The sequence below is a fragment of the Hemicordylus capensis genome, chromosome 4 (genome assembly GCF_027244095.1).
Source record: "Hemicordylus capensis ecotype Gifberg chromosome 4, rHemCap1.1.pri, whole genome shotgun sequence".
Lineage (NCBI taxonomy): Eukaryota > Metazoa > Chordata > Lepidosauria > Squamata > Cordylidae > Hemicordylus > Hemicordylus capensis.
This window is the reverse complement of record NC_069660.1, coordinates 242,775,898-242,796,070: the sequence shown is the minus strand read 5'-3', so window position 1 is coordinate 242,796,070 and position 20,173 is coordinate 242,775,898. Positions and strand designations below refer to the sequence as shown.

At 44.2% G+C, this 20,173-nt stretch overlaps 1 protein-coding gene across 8 annotated transcripts in view; it reads left to right on the top strand.

Moving 5' to 3' along the window:
- Nucleotides 1-20,173, top strand: part of SMCHD1 (structural maintenance of chromosomes flexible hinge domain containing 1) — a 260,220-nt gene that overhangs the window by 180,181 nt on the left and 59,866 nt on the right. For all 8 annotated transcript variants that reach the window (XM_053245721.1, XM_053245723.1, XM_053245722.1 and 5 more), the window contains 3 exons: nucleotides 1,707-1,819; nucleotides 13,633-13,688; nucleotides 16,013-16,100. In XM_053245721.1, the coding sequence (XP_053101696.1) occupies nucleotides 1,707-1,819; nucleotides 13,633-13,688; nucleotides 16,013-16,100 (257 nt within the window). The remainder of the gene's footprint in view (nucleotides 1-1,706; nucleotides 1,820-13,632; nucleotides 13,689-16,012; nucleotides 16,101-20,173) is intronic.

Below are 20,173 nucleotides of genomic sequence, written 5' to 3'. Positions count from 1 at the left end.
ATCATTAAAAACAAAACAGAGATACAAATATAAATACCAGTTTAAAACATCTTAAAAAACAATTAAACTAACAAAACAATTAAAACCCTGAAAACCAGGTTAACATTAAAAGAATTAAAACTGATTTAAAACCCTGAAAGGCCAGGCCAAACAAATGGGTTTTAAGGGCTCTCTTGAAGGTTAATAAGGAATCAAGATTACGAATTTCTGCTAGGAAATTTCTAATAGGAGCCAGCGTGGTGTAGTGGTTAGAGTGCTGGACTAGGACTGGGGAGACCCGAGTTCAGATTCCCATTCAGCCATGATACTAGCTGGGTGACTCTGGGCCAGTCACTTCTCTCTCAGCCTAACCTACGTCACAGGGTTGTTGTGAAAGAGAAACTCAAGTATGTAGTATACCGCTCTGGGCTCCTTGGAGGAAGAGTGGGATATAAATGTAAAAATAATAATACTGAAAGTCTATGATGGTTATGTAAACTCAAAGGATACCCCTAGTGGACAGTCCTGTAACTGCACTGGTTCCTAACAATGATTCCAAAAGGAGGAGATGAGACAGGATAAATGAGCTACTTTTAGCCTTAATGAGTCCTTAACCTTACCCATAAAGTACCCTTAGGCATTCCCTCCCACCCCCACCGGATTCTTTTGCTTAAGGCACTCCTAAATCATGTGCCAGAGGATGATAATGTTATTTGCAATATGTACATATGTTCACCACAGCTTAATGCTATTTTGGTAGTTATAAACATTGAATGTAAACTAGTCCTGTTAGAAACTTTGCATTAGCCTGCTTCCACCAGCATGACAGATACTGTCAAGAGTCTAGGTTTAGAGATTTTCCCCCCATGCTTTTTTAAAAAACAAAATTGTATTGATCATGTATACCAATACAACATAACACACAATGGAAAAAAACTTTTTCTACCAAGTGAAACACTTTTGCTAAAGACCTAATTAATAATCCTTTCAAACACTAACATAGCAAGGAGGAGGCGAATGTCCATAATTTCCCTGAAATAAAATCAGGCCACATTGCGCTCCAAAAAAAAAAAAAGCATTTGGTTTAGTCTGACCCGATTGTAGTCGAAAAATCTGAGTCAGCTTTTCCACAATAGCAATGAACCACAGATTTTGATACCAAGTATCAAGAGTCATGGCCCCTTCCCATGATCCTCCCCAGTAGACTGGCCCTCTCATGAGAGGGTGAGCCCACTGCCAGCAAGCTGCCAGTAGAGCAGCAGTTTCATTTGGTCTGCATGGACTACTTTGACGGGGTGATCTCTCACAATAGCATCCTGGATCACAGTGGGACAGACACCCCAGGATCTTTTGCCCTTCCTCATATGCATATCCTTCCTCAGAAGTCTTCATGTTCCCTTCGCTTTCCTGAGTAACAGGGAAATAATTACCCCCAGGACACACACCCCTGAAATCAAGCTTGTGCAGGGCTCTTGTGGGGGGTGGGTACTGTTGCTAATTGCAGCCATTCCACTGGCGTGCTGACGCTTCGCCCACAGTCTGGCCATGCAGACTTTTAACTGACGAATACACATGATGATATTAGTTTTCAGACCTTCTTGTGTATGATGTGGATTGCAGCAATACTGGGTCAAATATGTTAACTGGACCAGCTTTCAGAGGGTTTTAGTTCTGAGATGTAAAAAGGAATTTTGTGGACATTTCTTTGTTGTTCCCTCTTTCCACAGATTTCATGGTTAGTGTTATCTCTGAAGATGACATTATTATTAAAAATATACATCCAGGAAGAATTTCTATGAAAATGTGGGAAGGGCCCAGTACTGGAACTCTGTCCCAAAATGTAAGTATCAAGAAACATCAGTGTCTGGAGAGTGAAACAAATGGCTTTTCTTTGTTATAGCAAATAAATACACCAAAATAAAGGTATGTGATAGTATGGTGAGCCACTGCACAAGAAAATAGCTTAAAGCATATTAGTAGCCACCACTGGAAGCAATTTAAAGCAGCCTCTTTAGCCCTGTTCAGATGTTACTGAGCACCACACACTCATGTTTGCCGAAGCAGGGAGGAAGTCCCACCCTGGAGCTGTTACTCGGGGGTGAGTAACAGCTCCAGGGTGGGACTTGAGTAGCCAGTAGGAGGGGGTTCCTACTGGCTACTCATGGTTACAGTGTCGTTTGTGTGAAGTGGGTAGCACTGTAAATGTGAGTGAACCACATTGTGGTGAGCTATGGGGTGCACAGGCGCAGCGTGCATGTATGTAGCATTGGATGCAAGAGATCTATACAAGAGGGTCAGCATACAAGAGAGCTTGATGCCCTTTTGGGAGAGGTACTTATAGCAATAGCAATAGCACTTACATTTATATACCGCTCTATAGCCGGAGCTCTCTAAGCAGTTTACAATGATTTAGCATATTGCCCCCAACATTCTGGGTACTCATTTTACCGACCTCAGAAGGATGGAAGGCTGAGTCAACCCTGAGCCCCTGGTCAGGATCGAACTTGTAACCTTTTGGTTACAGGGTGGCAGTTTTACCACTGCGCCACCAGAGGCTCTTATAGCTGAAAAGTAACCTGAGGTCATGATTGAAGTCCGTGGAGAATGATGGAAGAGTTTCTGCATAATCTGAAACACTATAGTATTTTGGAATGCTTGTTCCATATAAGGCATGATTTAAGTATCAATTAAGTTATGTCTTGGTGTAGTATTCTGTTCTCTGTGCTTCAGAAACAAAATAATTGCTTCATAGGTGGTTGCTGAAGGCAGGAACCTGAACAGAAATGTGGGCGGGGGCACATCATGCTCTCTGGCATTACTCACCCAATCTTGTTAACAATGGAAAAGGAGTGAAGAGTTTCTCCTTGAAATTCCTTATCAGTGGAGGCACATAGTGAGGGAAGGAAGATAGCATTCCATCACCCTTTGTCTCTTTTATTCCTCTGATTTGGTCTGCCCTGAATCTCTCTGTAAATGTTCAAATCCAATCAGAGGGGCATCTTCTTTAATCCATTACAGACTTGCAATCACCTGGGGGCACAATGAACATAAGAACAGCCCAGCTGGATCAGGCCCAAGTCCTATCTAATCCAGCATCCTATTTCACACAGCAGATGGACCAGCAGATGCTTCTGGGAAGCCCACAGGGAAGAGCTGAGGGCATGACCTTTCTCCTGCCATTGCTCCACTGCAACTGGTATTTAAAAGCATCTTGCCTCTTAGGCTGGAGGTGGCCTATATCCCTCAGACTAGTAGCCATTGATAGACTTGTCCTGCATGAATTTATCTAAACCCTTGTTAAAGCCATCCAGTCTGGTGTCTGTCACCACATCTTGTGGCAAACATAAGAACAGCCCTGCTGGATCAGGCCCAAGGCCCATCTAGTCCAGCATCCTGTTTCGCACAGTGGCCTACCAGATGCCGCTGGAAGCCACAGACAGGAGTTGAGAGCGTGCCCTCTCACCTGCCATTACTCCCCTGCAACTGGTACTTAGCGGCATCCTGCCTTTGAGGCTGGAAGTGGCCCACAGCCCTCCGACTAGTTGCCATTGACAGACCTCTCCTCCATGAAGTCATCCAAACCCCTCTTAAAGCCATCCAGGTTGTTGGCTGTCACTACGTCCTGTGGCAGAGAGTTCCACAAGTGGATCATGCGTTGTGTGAAAAAGTACTTCCGTTTGTTGGTCCTAGACCTCCTGGCAATCAATTTCATGGAGTGACCCTTGGTTCTAGTGTTGTGTGAGAGGGAAAAGAATTTCTCTCTCTCCACTTTCTCCACACCATGCATGATTTTATAGACCTCTATCAGGTCTCCCCACAGTCGTCTTTTTTCTAAACTAAAAAGCCCAAGGTGTTGTAGTCTTGCTTCATAAGAAAGGTGCTCTAGGCCCCTGATCATCTTGGTTGCCCTCTTCTGTACCTTCTCCAGTTCAACAATGTCCTTTTTAAGATGTGGTGACCAGATGTGTACACAGTACTCCAAGTGTGGTTGCACCATAGTTTTATATAAGGGCATTATAATGTTAGCCGTTTTATTTTCAATCCCCTTTCTAATGATCCCTAGCATGGAATTTGCCTTTTTCACAGCTGCCGCACATTGAGTCGACACTTTCAACGAGCTGTCCACCACAACCCCAAGATCCCTCTCCTGGTCCGTCACTGACAGCTCGAATCCCATCAGTGTATACTTGAAGTTGGGGTTTTTCGTCCCAATATGCATCACTTTACACTTGCTAACATTGAACCGCATTTGCCATTTTGTCGCCCACTCCCCCAGTTTGGAGAGATCCTTTTGGAGCTGCTTACAATCTGTTTTGGATTTCACTACCCAAAAGAGTTTGGTATCATCTGCAAATTTGGCCACATCGCTGCTTACCCCTGCTTCTAGATCATTTATGAATAAATTAAAAAGCACCGGTCCAAATACAGATGCCTGGGGGACCCCACTTCTTACTTCCCTCCATTGTGAAAACTCTCCATTTATACCTACCCTCTGTTTCCTGTCTTTCAACCAGTTAGCAATCCACACATGTACTTGTCCCTTTATCCCATGACAGCTAAGATTCCTCAGGAGTCTTTGATGAGGAACTTTGTCAAAAGCTTTTTGGAAGTCCAGGTAGACTATGTCAGCTGGATCACCTTGATCCACACACTCGTTGACACTCTCAAAGATGTCCAAATGGTTGGTGAGGCAAGATTTACCTTTGCGGAAGCCATGCTGGCTCACTCCCAGCAGGGCCTGTTCTTCTAGGTGCTTTACAATTTTATCCTTGAGGATGCTTTCCTTCAATTTGCCTGGAACGGACATTAGGCTAACCGGCCTGTAATTTCCCGGATCGCCCCTGGATCCCTTCTTGAAAATCGGTGTTACATTTGCTACTTTCCAGTCCTCTGGTACAGAGCCCGATTTCAGGGATAAATTAAAGATTTTAGCAAGGAGGTCGGCAATTTCACATTTGAGTTTTTTGAGGACTCTTAGATGGATGCCATCCAGCCCTGGTGATTTGTTAGCTTTCAGTTTTTCCAGACAGTTTAGAACATCATCCCTTGTCACTTCTATCTGACTCAGCTCTGTAGCCTCCATCCCTAAAAAGCCTGGTTCAGGAACAGGTATATCCTCAGTATCCTCTGCCGTGTAGACAGATGCAAAGAACTCATTTAGCTTCTCTGCAACCTCCATATCCTCCTTAATAATCCCTTTCACTCCCTCATTGTCTAATGGTCCAACTGCCTCCCTGGCAGGTTTCCTGCTTCTGATTTACTTAAAGAAGTTTTTGTTATTCCCCTTGATACTTTTGGTTAAATGTTCCTCAAACTCTCTTTTTGCCTCCCTTATTGTCACCTTGCATTTCTTTTGCCAGAGTTTGTGTTCCTTTCTGTTCCCTTTGTTTGGACAGGCCTTCCAATTTCGGAAGGAAGTCTTCTTCCCTTTTATGGCTTCCTTGATGGTACCCATTAGCCATGCTGGCATCCTCCTGGACTTAGTGGTACCTTTCCTCCTTTTGGGTATACAGTCTAACTGGGCTTCTAGTATTGTGGTTTTGAGTAAACTCCATGCACTCTGGAGCGAAGTGACTCTCCTGATTTTCCTCCTCAGCTTTCTTTTCACCATACTCCTCATTTTGGAGAAGTTTCCTCTTCTGAAATTCAAAATGTCTGTGTTAGACATCCTTGGTGATTCTCTCCCCGCATGTATGCTGAATTTGATGGCACTGTGGTCACTGTTCCCTAAAGTGTCGATGACACTGACGTCACGCACCAGGTCCTGGGTGTCATTCAGAATTAGACCCAAGGTCGCCTTCTCTCTGGTTTGTTCCATGACCAACTGTTCTAGGGCACAGTCATTTAGTGTATCTAGAAATTTGATCTCTTTGTCCTGACTTGAATGTGAATTTACCCAGTCTATGTGTGTGTAATTGAAATCACCCATGATTACAGCCCTGCCTCTCCTTGACGCCTCCCTGATTTCCTCCTGCAACTCCCAGTCACTGTCGGCATTATGATCCGGAGGGCGATAGCATGTCACCAGTAGCACGTTCCCTTTCCGGCCTTTTATAGTCACCCACAGGGTTTCTGTGGAGGACTCCAGTCCACCTAGGTTTTCTAGCTTGTTAGATTGTATTCCTTCTTTAACATACAGTGCTATCCCTCCTCCAAGGCGCCCCTCCCTGTCCTTTCTATAGAGTTTATAACCAGGGATAACAGTGTCCCACTGGTACTCACTGTTCCACCATGTTTCTATTATGCCCACTATATCTATTTCTGCGTTAGCAACCAAGCACTCCAGCTCACCCATCTTGGCTCGGAGGCTTCTGGCATTGGCATATAAGCACCTATATGCTGAATCTCTCCCCTGATGTATGCTATTCTTTTGACTCTTTGACCTGCTGGCACAGGCTCCTGTCTGCTCTTTGTGCGGTTCTGCTCTGTCCCCTTCTGTTTTATCTTAATTCTTTGCAGCCTCACACTTTAAAGGATGGCTTTTGCCAAACGGGATACTGCCCAGCTCCCATTGGCTGTTCCCCAGGTGTCATTTTAAAAGCTGCTCTGCAACCTTTTTGATTTTAAGTGCCAGCAGTCTGTGTCCATCTTGGTTCAAGTGCAGCCCATCCCTTTTGTATAGGCCTTCCTTGCCCCAATATGTGTCCCAGTGCCTAACAAATCTAAACCCCTCCTCCCGGCACCAACGTCTCATCCACGCATTGAAACCCCTCAGCTCTGCCTGTCTCACTGTACTTGCGCGTGGAACAGGTAGTATTTCTGAGAATGCTACCTTGTGGGTCCTGGACTTCAAAATGCTACCTATCAGCCTAAATTTGGCTTCCAGGACCTCCCGACTGCATTTCCCTACATCGTTGGTGCTGACGTGCACCACGACAGTTGTCTCCTCCCCAGCACTGCCTAGGAGCCTGTCTAGACGCTGCGTAATGTCCGCAACCTTCGCACCAGGCAGGCAAGTCACCGTGCGGTCAACATGCGGGTCACAAACCCATCTCTCTATCCCTCTAATGATCAAATCACCCACTACAAGGAGGCCCCCACCCCCCAGAGGAGTATCCCCTGTGCGAGAGGATATGGGCTCATCATCCATGGAAGGGGTCCCTTCTAAAGGAGCATTTCCCTCTTCCTCAGACTGATGTCCTCCTTGCCCAAGACCTTTCTTCTCCCTGACAGCAGAGGAGCTACCAGCCCTGGAGCGGGATGCCTCTGTCACATCCCTGAAGGTCTCGTCCACATGCCTCTCTGTCTCTCTGAGCTTCTCCAGATCTGCCACCTTGGTCTCAAGGGAACGGATTTGTTCCCTGAGAGCCAGGAGCTCCTTGCACCGAGCACACACCCATGACTTCTGCCCATGGGGCAAATACAGTACTCATACATGTGGCTGTCTGTGCAATACACTGGGAAGTGCCCCTTCCCCTGCTGACCTTCTGTCTTCATACTGGTTTTGTTGGCTGTTTACAGTATTTAGGTAGCTTATTGTCCGTTTATTAGATAGTTTATTAGGATAGGTCACAGCTGTAATGGTCAGCTATTTAACTGTCCAAACAGCCTTTCCCAAGAATATAAGGGAAACGAGGGAGGGATATGTACTTACGTTCTCTTCTCCACCAGGCTCCTTGTGATCACAGGTGCTTGTTCCAGGCTCCCCCACACACTTCCCGCTAAACTCCTGCAAAACTCCTACGTCCTGTAAACTCCTACGTCCTGTTTGCTATCCCTGTTCGCTGTGCTCTGTTCGCTATGTTCTCGGGCCTTCACCTCATATGTAGAGTAGCCTTCCAACTGTCACACAGGATGTGAGTCAAAGGAAAGGAATGTGTGGCCTCTCCCAGCCCTAGCTGACTCCACCCCCTCCAGGTACCCACTAAGTAAACACTGGAGTTAGGTAAGAACTCCTAAGAACTCCTAGCCCTGTGATATCTTAACCCTAACAAGTAACACACAGAGAGAGAGAGAGAGACTAAGACCTACCCCTTAAAGAGAAACAACCCCTGCAAAACTCCCCTCATCCTGTTAGTTTGCTTGAAGGGGAAAAGGCTAGATGTTTAGAAAGGCTTGCTCACCTTCTCAGCTGTGTCTGCTCTTCCCAGAGTAGCCTTCCAACTTCCCATAGTAGCCTTCAAGAATTCCATAGATTAATTATGCATTGTGTGAAAAAGTACTTCCTTTTGTCGAGCTTAAATTTTTTGGCAATTACTTTCATGGGATGGCCCCTGGTCCCAGTGCTGTGAAAGAAGAAGAAAAATTCATCTCACTCGACACCATGCATAATTTTATAAACCTTTATCATGCCTCTTCTCAATTGCCTTTTTTCTGAACTAAAAAGTTCCAAGTATTGTAGCCTTTCCTAATAAGGAAGGTACTCTAGGCCTCTGATAATCTTGGTTGCCCTCTTCTGAACCTTCTATAGAGTCCTTTTTGAGGTATGGTGACCAGAACTAGTCACAGTATTCCAAATGTGGCTACACCATAGCCACATAAGGGCATTATGATATTAGCAGTTTTATCTTCAATCCGCTTCCTAATTATTCCAAGCATGGAATTGGCCTTTTCCACAGCTGCCGCACATTGAATCAACACAATGAGCTTTCCACCACAACCCAAGATCCCTCTCCTGGTCAATCACCGACAGCTCAGACCCCATCAGTGTATAAGTGACATTGGGGTTTTTTGCCCAAATATGCATCACTTTACACTTGCCATTTTGTTGCCCATCCACCCAGTTTGGAGAGGTGCCTTTGGAGCGCCTCGAAATCTTTTTTAGGATTTCACTACCCTAAATAGTTTGATGTCATCTGCAAAATTGGCTGTCTTGCTGCTCACTCCAACATTTATGAATGAATTAAAGAGCACTGGTCCCATTACAGATCCCCGGGGGACCCCACTTCTTACTTCCCTCCATTTCAAGAACTGTCCATTAATACTTACCCTAGGAACATAGGAAGCTGCCTTTATATTGAGTAAGACCATTGGTCCATCTAGCTCAGTATTGTCTACCCAGACTGGCAGCAGCTTCTCCAAGGTTACAGGCAGGAGTCTCTCTCAATCCTATCTGGAGATGCCAGGGAGGGAACTTAGAACTTTCTGCATGCAAGCATGCAGATGCTTTTCCCAGAGCGGACCCATCCCCTAAGGGGAATATCTTACATTGCTCAGGTACGCTTACAGTGCTCGGTATCTTCTGCCCTGAAGAGAGATGCAAAGAATTAATTTAGCTTCTCTGCAATCTCCATATCCTCAATAATACCTTTCACTCCATCATCTAATGGTCCAACTGCCTGCCTGGGAGGTTTCCTGCTACTAGTGTATTCAAAGAAGTTTTGATGCTTTTAATGCTTTTAGCTTGATGCTTTTAGCTAAATGCATCAAACTCTTCTCTTCACATCCCTTGGAATTTCTATTGCCAGAGTTTGTGTTTCTTTCTGTTCTCGTCATTTGGGCAGGCCTTCCAATATCTGAAGGAAGTTTTCTTCCCTTTTATAGATTCCTTGACTTTACTTGTTAGCCATGTTGGCATCCTCCTGGATTTGGTGGTGCCTTTCCTCCTTTTTGGTATACATTCTAACTGAACTAACTGAGGAAACTTAGCGGTCATGGGATAAGAGGACAAGTACATGTGTGGATTGCTAACTGGTTGAAAGACAGGAAACAGAGGGTAGGTATAAATGGAGAGTTTTCACAATGGAGGGAAGTAAGAAGTGGGGTCCCTCAGGGATCTGTGCTGGGACCGGTGCTGTTAATTTATTCATAAATGATCAAGAAGCCGGAGTAAGCAGCGATGTGGCCAAATTTGCAGATGATACCAAACTCTTTTGGGTAGTGAAATCCAAAACAGATTGTGAGGGGCTCCAAAAGGATCTCTCCAAACTGGGGGATTGGGCAAAAAAGTGGCAAATGCGGTTCACTGTTGGCAAATGTAAAGTGATGCACATTGGGACGAAAAACCCCAACTTCAAGTATACGCTGATGGGATCTGAGCTGTTGGTGACTGACTAGGAGAGGGATCTTGGGGTTGTGGTGGACAGCTCGTTGAAAGTGTCGACTCAATGTGCGGCAGCTGTGAAAAAGGCAAATTCCATGCTAGGGATCATTAGGAAGGGGATTGAAAATAAAACGGCTAATATTATAATGCAAAACTATGGTGCGACCACACCTGGAGTACTGCATACAATTCTGGTCACCACATCTTAAAAAGGACATTGTTGAATTGGAAAGGGTGCGGAAGAGGGCAACCAAGATGATCAGGGGCCTAGAGCACCTTTCTTATGAAGCAAGACTACAACACCTTGGGCTTTTTTGGTTTAGAAAAAAGATGACTGTGAGGAGACATGATAGAGGTCTATAAAATCATGCATGGTGTGGAGAAATTCTTCTCCCATAACACTAGAACCAGGGGTCATCCCATGAAATTGATTGCCAGGAAATCTAGGACCAACAAACGGAAGTACTTTTTCACACAACGCATAATCCACTTGCGGAATTCTCTGCCACAAGATGTGGTGATGGCCGACAACCTGGATGGCTTGAAGAAGGGTTTGGATAACTTTATGAAGGAGAGGTCTATCAACGGCTACTAGTCGGAGGGCTGTGAGCCATCTCCAGCCTCAAAGGCAGGATGCCTCTGAGTACCAGTTGCAGGGGAATAACAGCAGGAGAGAGGGCATGCCCTCAACTCCTGCCTGTGGCTTCCAGCGGCATCTGGTGGGCCACTGTGTGAAACAGGATGCTGGACTAGATGGGCCTTGGGCCTGATCCAGCAGTGCTGTTCTTATGTTCTTATGAACTTCTATTATTGTGGTTTTAAATAGACTCCATTCATTCTGGAGTGGTCACTCCCCTGCTTTTCCATTTCAGTTTTCTTTTCACCAAACTCCTCTTTTTAGAGGTGTTCTCTTCTGAAGTTCAGTGTTAGGCTTACTTGGTGATTCTATCTTCACATGTATGCTGAATTTGATCACACTATGGTCACTATTCCCTAAAGGTTCCACGACAATGACATCTCACAACAGGTCCTAGGCACCACTCAGGATTAAATCCAAGGTTGCCTTCTCTCTGGTGGGTTCCATGACCAATTGTTCAAGAGCACAATCCAGCTTATCTAGAAATGTGGCCTCTTTGTCATTCCTTGAATGTTAATTTACCCAATCTGTGTGCATTCACCCATTATTACAGCTCTGTCTCTCTTTAACACCTCCTTGATTTCCTTCTGCAACTCCCAGTCACTGTCAGCATTTTGATCAGAAGGGCGATAGCACGTTCCTTGTAACATGTTTCCTTTCAGTCCCCCACAATGTTTCTGTGGAGGTCTTCCTAGAATTTCTACCTTTTTAGATTCTATCCCTTCTTTAACATACAGTGCTACTCCACCCCCAATTCTCCCCTCGCTGCCCTTTCTGTAGAGTTTATATCCAGAAATAACAGTGTCCCACTGATTCACTGTTTCCCTTATGCCCACTATTTGTATGTTTTCATTAGGAACCAAGCACTCCAGCTCACCCATCTTGGCTCAGAGGCTTCTGACATTGGCATATAACCATTTATATGCTGAATCTCTTACCGGGTGTGTGCTATCTTTTTTATGGCCATTTGATCACTTTGACCAGCTTGCACATCATTCTGTCTCTTGTTACCTGGTTCTACTCTGTCCCCTTCTGGTTTATCTGAAGCATTCATACCTTAAAAGATGGCATTTGCCAAACTAGATATGGCCCAGCTCCTATCACCTATCCCTCAGATGTCATTTTATAAGCTGCCATTTTATAAGATGTCATTTTATAAACCTTTTTGATTTTAAGTGCCAGCAGTCGGGTTCCATTTTGGTTCATGTAGAACCCATCCCTTTTGTACAAGCTCATGTTGTACCATTATGTATCCCAGTGCCTAACAAATCTAAATCCCTCCTCCTGGCACCACCATCTCATCCACGCATTGAGACCCCTCAGCTCCTCCTGTCTTGCTGGCCCTATGTGTGGAACAGGTAGTATTTCTGAGGTTGTTACATTGTGGGCCCTGGACTTCAATATGTGACCTAGAAGCCTAGATTAGGCTTTCAGGACCTCCTGACAACATTTCCCAACATTGTTGGTGCCAACATGCACCACTACAGCTGATTCATCTCCAGCACTGCCTAATAGCTTATATGGATTCTGTGCGATGTCCACAACCTTCATACTAGGCATGCAAGTCATCGTGCAGTCCACACATGGGTCACAGACCCATCTCTCACAGACCCATGGGGAAACTCCTTATCAGAATGACCTGTCATTTCTAGAACGCAGCCAGCTAAAACTTCTCTTCCAAGCAGACTAAGAAAGAAAATGGCTAAGTGGCTATGTTTTCTTGTTTGCTGGGTGTACTGAAGCACAAGGAATGGTGTAGCAAGCGAGTTTGATAACAGCTGTGGTACTCAGTAACATCTGAATAGGGCTCTTGTGGCAGACTTCATATGTAAACCATCCCCTCCCTACTTGAGAGAGTTGAAGGTGAACTTGCCTTTTATCCTTTTTTTCTGGAACACCATCTGTCTTGTAGCAAGCATGAATTGTCCCCTTTGTTAAGCAGGGTCCACCCTGATTTGCATTTAAATGGGAGAGATGGGGCCACTCTGGAAAAAGATTCTGCATGCAGAAGGTTCTAAATTCCCTCCCTAGCATCTCCAGATAGGGCTGAGAGAGACTCCTGCCTGCAACTTTGGAGAAGTCGCTGCCAGTCTGGGTAGACAATACTGAGCTTCATGGACCAATGGTCTGACTCGGTATAAGGCAGCTTCCTATGTTCCTATAAGATAATTCATTCTTTTTGTCTTTGTGTAAGAGGACAGAAATCAATGAGCTTCAAAGTACTAGCAGAGGTCATAACTGGAAAGTTTAGAGTGAATTATCTTTACTATATTCTTCCCTTCTCTGCCACCTAATCTTGTTTATTGAGCTTGGAGTGTGTGTGTCTGTGTCTATACACACACACATATGTATTTATGTATCAGCATTCATATGTGTCACCTTGAGAACTGCATGTGCTCACACAATCTTTTTTAAAAAATCCATTTGATGCTGTTCAGGCATGTGCCCGAAACGTTTCGGAGGCCATTATGAAGGCCTCCGAAACATTTCAGCGCTGGGGGCGGTTTCGGCACCGGCGGGGGTAGCGCTTTAAGGGTGGGGGAGGGTGTACTCACCCCTCCCGCCGCATTTCCTACACCGGCGTGTTGTTTTTTTTAAGCCCCTCTGGGGCGGCAGCGTTCCTCCCTGCCGCCCCATTTTCCCCGTCGGCCGGAAGTGGCGAGTGCGTGTGCACCCGTCGTGCGCGCGCACACGGCAGAAGGGCACACGCAACAGGCACATGTGCACTCACGACTTCCAGCCACTTCCGGCTGACGGGGAAAACGGGGCAACAGGGAGGAACACTGCCGCCCCGAGGGGCTTAAAAAAAAAATGCGCCGGCGGGGAAAATGCGGCAGGAGAGGTGAGTACACCCTCCCCTTAAAACACTACCCCCACCAGCGCCGAAGATTTCTGTGCACATCCCTATTGCTGATGACGGTATATGCTGAAACGTTCAACTAGATTTAGTTTCCCCATTATCTCTTTGTCTTTTTTTGTGCAATATATATTAACGTTTATGTCTGGAACTCTTCTATTTCTTTTTCTTTTTTAGGTTACAACATTTGGCTGTACCAAAACAAAAGATGATGATGGCTTTTTTAACTTCACGTAAGGAAATTCAATATGGTTTTAAAGGGTCCAGCATAGCTTAAACATGTCATTTGAAGAAGGAGAAAAATGTAAATTTAAATTAAATTGGCAGCTTTATTTCTAAAAATGGTTTAGTGGCAAGCACTTTACTATTGCACCTTTTGAGTTAGCCACTGTATATCAGGATAAACACATATCATTAGGCAGCATTATCATCTTCTGATTTTGTGCTGGATTCATTTTATGGTCAATTGGTGCGAATAAAGGTTGACCTTGACCTTACTAAGGACCATAAAAGAAATGAAGGTGCATAGCAAATGTTAAATCACAATGTCCATACAACAGTTTCGGTGGAGAAAATATTACAGACCACACTTTCTGCCCAAATGGCAAGTAACATCAGAATTTTTTTCAATCCTACTGATAGTGAACAATATTTCAGAAGCACTGTGGTAATAAATGTAGTGCAATTTAGCTGATATATATATAGGGATGAGCATTGAGATAGTCATTTTTGAATTTTAAAACCCCAAATCCAGGATACAGGAAGACTTTCAGCATAGCTGCTAGTAATCGGGCTATGCATGAAACGCAAAGCAATAGCAAACTGAGGCTGAATCCAGATAAGACAGAGGTACTTATTGTGCAGGGTTGGAACTCGGGAGATGATTTTGATCTGCCTGTTATGAGTGGGGTCATTCTCTCTTGGAAGGAACAGGTATGCAGTCTGGGGGTACTTCTAGATCCAAACCTCTCCCTGGTGTCCCAGGTTGAAGCAGTAGTCAGGGGTGCTTTCTATCAGCTTCAACTAATACGCCAGCTGCGTCCGTTTCTTGAGATGAATGACCACACAATAGTGGTACATATGCTGGTAACCTACAGGCTGGACTACTGCAATGCGCTCAATGTGGAGCTTTTGTACATAGTCTGGAAACTGCATTTGGTACAGGATGTGAAGGCCAGGGTCATTTAGGAGAGACCATATTTCTCCTGTGTTTAAAGAGTTACACTGGCTGCTGATAAGTTTCCGGGCAAAATACAAGGTGCTGGTTTCCTTTCAGCACCACTCAGCTACTTAGAGAGAATCAGTTGTATTTCATGTTGCATTACTACTAAGTTCTGAGTACCTATAAAGCCCTAAACAGCGTAGGCCCTGGGTATTTTAAGAGAACGTCTTCTTTGCCATGAGCCCCATCACCTGTTAAGATCGTCTAGAGAGATTCGTCTGCAGTTGCCACCAGCTCATCTGGCAGCTGCTCGGGGATGGGCCTTCTGTTGATGCCCCTGGGCTTTGGAATGTGCTCCCTGTTGAAATAAGAGCCTCCCCATCTCTGGCAACCTTTAAAAAGACACTGAAGAAACATTTATTCACCCAGGCTTTTAATTAGATTTGAAGTTTAATGTTGGGTTTTAATGTGTAAATGATTTTAATTTTTTAATTGATTCTAATGTTCAAATTATTTTAATTGTAAACCACCCAGACATGCAAGTTTGGAGTGGTATAGAAATATGTTAAATTAAAAAAATAAAATAAAATTTGTGTTTTGTTCTGGCCAGTTCTGATGGAATGCCCCCATTCTGTCCGGACTTCCCGACCACCATTTTGAAATCCATAATGTTGCTCTTCTGACCTCTGTGCATGCTCTGCAGTGCTGCAGCCATTTGCATGGTCAGCAGTGACCACGCAAATGGCCGCTATGCGTGCACAGAGGCCAGAAGAGCACCATTTTATATTCCGAAATGGTTACCAGGATGGGCTTTTGTGCATGCGCATGTGCCATTTTGGATTCCAAAATGGCGCTCGGAATGGGACTTTCTGCCTCAGAACAGGCCGTTCCATTCCAAGCTCAGAACAGGCCCCCTTTTTAAAGGGTGTTCCTTCTGTTCTGAATTTGGAACACTTGAAACGGCCCATTTCCATGCGGAACATTCCAACCACGCAACATTCTGCACACTTCTAGATAGTAAGGTCTTTGTTGAATGCCTATCTGGTTTAGCATGTTACCCATTCAAAATATTACATGCAAAACAGGAGTTGATTTAGAGGAAGCCATAACATATTTGGAATGTGAGACATGGGGAAATGTTGGAGTATAATATGTTTGGCCAAGAAAGTGATGTTAAAGTACGTGACAGGGTAACCATTTCAATCTTCAAATATATGAATGCAAGAATTCTTCCTATTATTAAGTATAAGATGATGCTGTAGACTTAATTTGTAAGACAGTGATGAATACATAAATGGAAAATATCCTAACTTGGAGGAAAAACAGTCAGAGGTGTTAGGGAATATAAATAATTAGTTTTGATTTATAACTAAAATTCAGTATTTTATAATTTAGGGGGAAAATGGTTCCAGAGAAAGTGGGCACATACAGCATCCAGTTTGCTTTTGCCATTGACAAAATAAACATGCTTAACAGTGAACAGGTATATTATTTTGAAATAATATATAAAAGAATGTGTGTGGATAGTTTGTTGTAGATGCTGTCTTCATCATTTCTGTGACAGCTTTGACCAGCTGCAAACTAGTTTATGTTAACATTTAATCTGTGCTTAGAGACTGATTATTTACTAATATAAAAAGAAAATTATCAGAAAACAATTCTCAGGTGAAATATCTGCACCCCTCACTGACAAACCGCTGTTTCTTATAGAAATATACACATTTTTTAAAAAAAAATCAACACAGTTGTGACTGCTAAAGAATGCTATAAACCCATGCAGAAAACTGTGAAAATTTGTTCTGTAGGTGAGCATACAGTAGTCCTTTTATTTCAGTAAACCTCTTCAGGTACTTAAAATGGAAACTGTGGCATTCATAACTCCAAAGCTGAATTGCAAATAGAGGTGGACCTTGTCACTCGCAGTCTCCCGACAACCACAGTTTCACATATCTATGGCTGGCAATGGAGACCCAACCTTGGTATACACAGTTTTTAAAGGGTTAAAAACTGCATATCCATGGTTCTTAGGTGGCAAGAAGAGGTCTCCAGCCACCATTTTTGCTGATCAGAGCAATTTTGTGGCTCTTTTCTTGGTCGGGGCGGGAGGGATTCCCCTGTGGTTGATTTGGTTAAATCATATTTTTATACCACCTGGTATGTACATCTCTAGGTACATTTTTTGTGGCAAAATAGTGTAATTGGGGTGGGGGGGTGGGCAATGCTGGAAAACTGGAGACCTGCACCACATGGCATGGTATATTATTTATTTCCAGCATTTAAAGCTTTTTAAAGGCTGTTATTTGCCTCCAGCAACCCAGCCCCCCTGATTCCCATTGCTTCAATGTCTCATTATCCATGATTCCATTATCTATGGTTGTAGCCAAGAATGGAACCCTTACAGATAATGAGGTCCACTTGTAAAAACCTTCATTTACAAACATTAGCACCATTTATAGTCTATGCAATTTGCTTTAAACTAGATCCTAGTATACAGATAGTAACTTCATGACTATTGCTGCAACATCTGAGCAAATGTTAGACGTGATAATTACTGTTTGTCTGTGAACAGTTGTGGGTATTTAACCTTTGAATTGTTTTCTTTCATACTGCATCACTAGGTAATCAATTTCTATATAAAGAAACAAAACATTTTAATGTAGCAGCCAACATAGAAACTAATTTCAAACATGCCAAGTAATGTTCCATGAGCACAACCAAGGTTTATTTTTTCCAATCCCTGCTTCCTTCTGCAGCCTTCTATGCCTCTTGAAAACATGTCCCTAAAGGTCCCATAAACCTCAGAGACATATTTTCAAGAGAGATTGAGGATTTTCAGGAGAGACCAAGCAGTAGGAAGCGGGGATTGGCAAAAATCTCCCCTCCCCATTGTGTGTGTGAAATGTTATTCAGCATGTGCATTGTTAATATAGATGTTGACCACTAAATGTAAAGCAAAATATGGTGCTTTGCACACGGTGGCCAACAAGATTAGCAGCATTCTGTGCTGGAATGCTCTGTACATGGGCTACTGCAGACCCATTAGGCAGCCCTACGCTGCTGAGAATGAGCAGTGACGCAAACAGCAGTGAATGAGAATAACTGCAGTAGTGCTGCTTACAAGCCCACAGTGGTTCCTGCATGGATCATTCTGGTGACAGAACACTGTGCATCATGCTGGCTACTCTATTAGATTTTTATTTTATTTTTTACAGTTGTGTACAGTTGTGTCCTTTGAGCATTTCCATTATCAGATATTCAGCACTACTTATGATCGGGATCGGGATCTATTGATATCCATTAGAAATGGGTTCTGCGCCTGTGCGGAATCCCTCAGTGTGGAGTACCACAGCTCCTTGTGGCATTTCAGCCCCGCCCCATGTGACCACATGGCTGCTATTTAAGGCGGGAAGAAACACCGCTCCCTCAGTTCCTTTTCGACCACTGTAGTGATCGGTCACTTGGTTGCTGCGGCTCCTTGTTTTGGTTCCCTTATCAGTGTGAGTTCTATGGGGTGTGGGTAAAGGACTGATTTTTCTGGCTAACAACTTCGGATTTCAAATAATGACAAAGAACATGGACGATCCAAGGAAAGTGGACAAAAAAAACCCTTCAAATGCTGTTCCGAGTGTGGTGCTGAACTGCCTTCTCAAGACAGCCACGTCTTGTGCCTAGTCTGCCTTGGAGAAGTGCACAACACCTCAACATGTAAAGTCTGTATGTCTTTTTCAAAACAGACTAGGCACAATAGAGAACTCTGCGTGCAAATAGTCCTTTATGACAACACCTTAAGTCCTCTGGCTCCGTCAGCATCAAAGCATGGGGCAGGCTCATCATCTAACTCCCCGGACCCAGGGACTGCACATGGTCAGTCTAAATCCTCAGTGCATCCATTTAAATCACCCAAGCCTCTGAAGAGCTCAAAAGAGAGAATGACAGAGGGGGAGGCTTCAGAGCCTTCAAAGAAAAAATGAAAGGCTTCAGCATCGGAGAAGATACTTTCTCCGTCAAACCTCCAGGACATTATCATAATGTCAGTAACAGGACCTTTGATGCCAAGAGTACCATCAACAGAACGTCCATCAATGTCGAGACAGCCCTTTACATCGACTGACTCACAGGACTTCTCAGCATCGAAACCTTTCATATCGTCACAGAGTCAAAAAAACTCCAATGCCTCATCCATCGACACAAATTCCGACTTCGATGCTGATTCCCCCATCAGCGCCAAGGACAACTGTTTTGCCAGCCACAACACCTTTTCAATCGCCATCGACACCCACTGCATTAGATGTGGGCTCGGCTCTTAACACTCCAATATTGACGGAATCTAATCAAGTCACTCCTCTACATCAGGAGCCTGTAATTTTCTATGTTGGGGATGATGATGATGATTTACAGTTCTGGGTCCAACAACTGTGCAGATCCTACTCTCTGTATTAGACTGTAATACTAGCACACCTTCCACATAGACTTTCAAAGGGTTCTTGCCACAGGCAGAAGACCAGCTACAGACTTGATTGTAGGAGTCTACATCGACGTTGATACCAGCTCAGACTAAGCCACCGGTCTGGTATGCCCTTACTGCTGCTCATCTAGCCACTACTACTAATTGGCACTCATGTGGCTTTTGCCATGGACCAGCTTCTACTACCCAAAGGCCGGCTGCCTTGGGCTTGCATTCTCCAGGTCTTCCGCACGACCATCACAAAGACAAATCTTGGAGAGCTTCCAACTTCAACAGGCAAAACCCCTTAATGGCTGCCCTAACACGTGCAGTACCAGTAAGAATGTTGGCAACAGGGGACGCATCTTCCTCCTTGCCAAGGGAATAGGTGATGACTACAGCTGTCACTACACAAACGCTACCAATTTCTGCACAACCAGTAACCCTTCCAGTTCTTCCAGTGATTTCTAGAATGGCACAAAGTGCTTTGGAGGTAGTGCACACTTCAACCCCAACATCAAAGAGATTAGAGGGCCTTTACAGGGTACAAGAAGGTGACAACACTTACCTGCAGAAACATCCGGTACCTAATTCGCTCATTATAGACTGTGGATATAGTCCACATAAAATCTGGATATAGGCACACCACTCCCACAGACAAAGAGGACAGGAAGTTAGTCGTGATGGGCAGGAAATTTTATTCTACAGCCTGTCTATCAGTTAAGATTGCCAACTACTCTGCCTGCATGACGAAATATAACCATTCGCTATGGGATACCCTAGAACAAGATTTGGACAAGCTTTCTCTAGAGGAGCTTAAGACTCGATTTAGGCAAACCTTAACAAAATCCACAGCGCTTACTCATCAGCAGTTAAGTACAGCAAAGCATCTGGCTGAATCAGAATCTAGAGCACTAACTACGGCTATAACCTTGAGGCATCATGCCTAGGTTTAGGTCAGTCACCCTTCAAACAGATATGAAGGATAAGATAGTAGGGCCTCTCTTTGATGGCAAAGGCCTCTTTTAGGGATCATCACTAGTGGGAAGTGCACTCAAGACATTTGAGTCCAATATTCAGAGCCTGAGGTTGGCCTCAGATAGACTTATTTA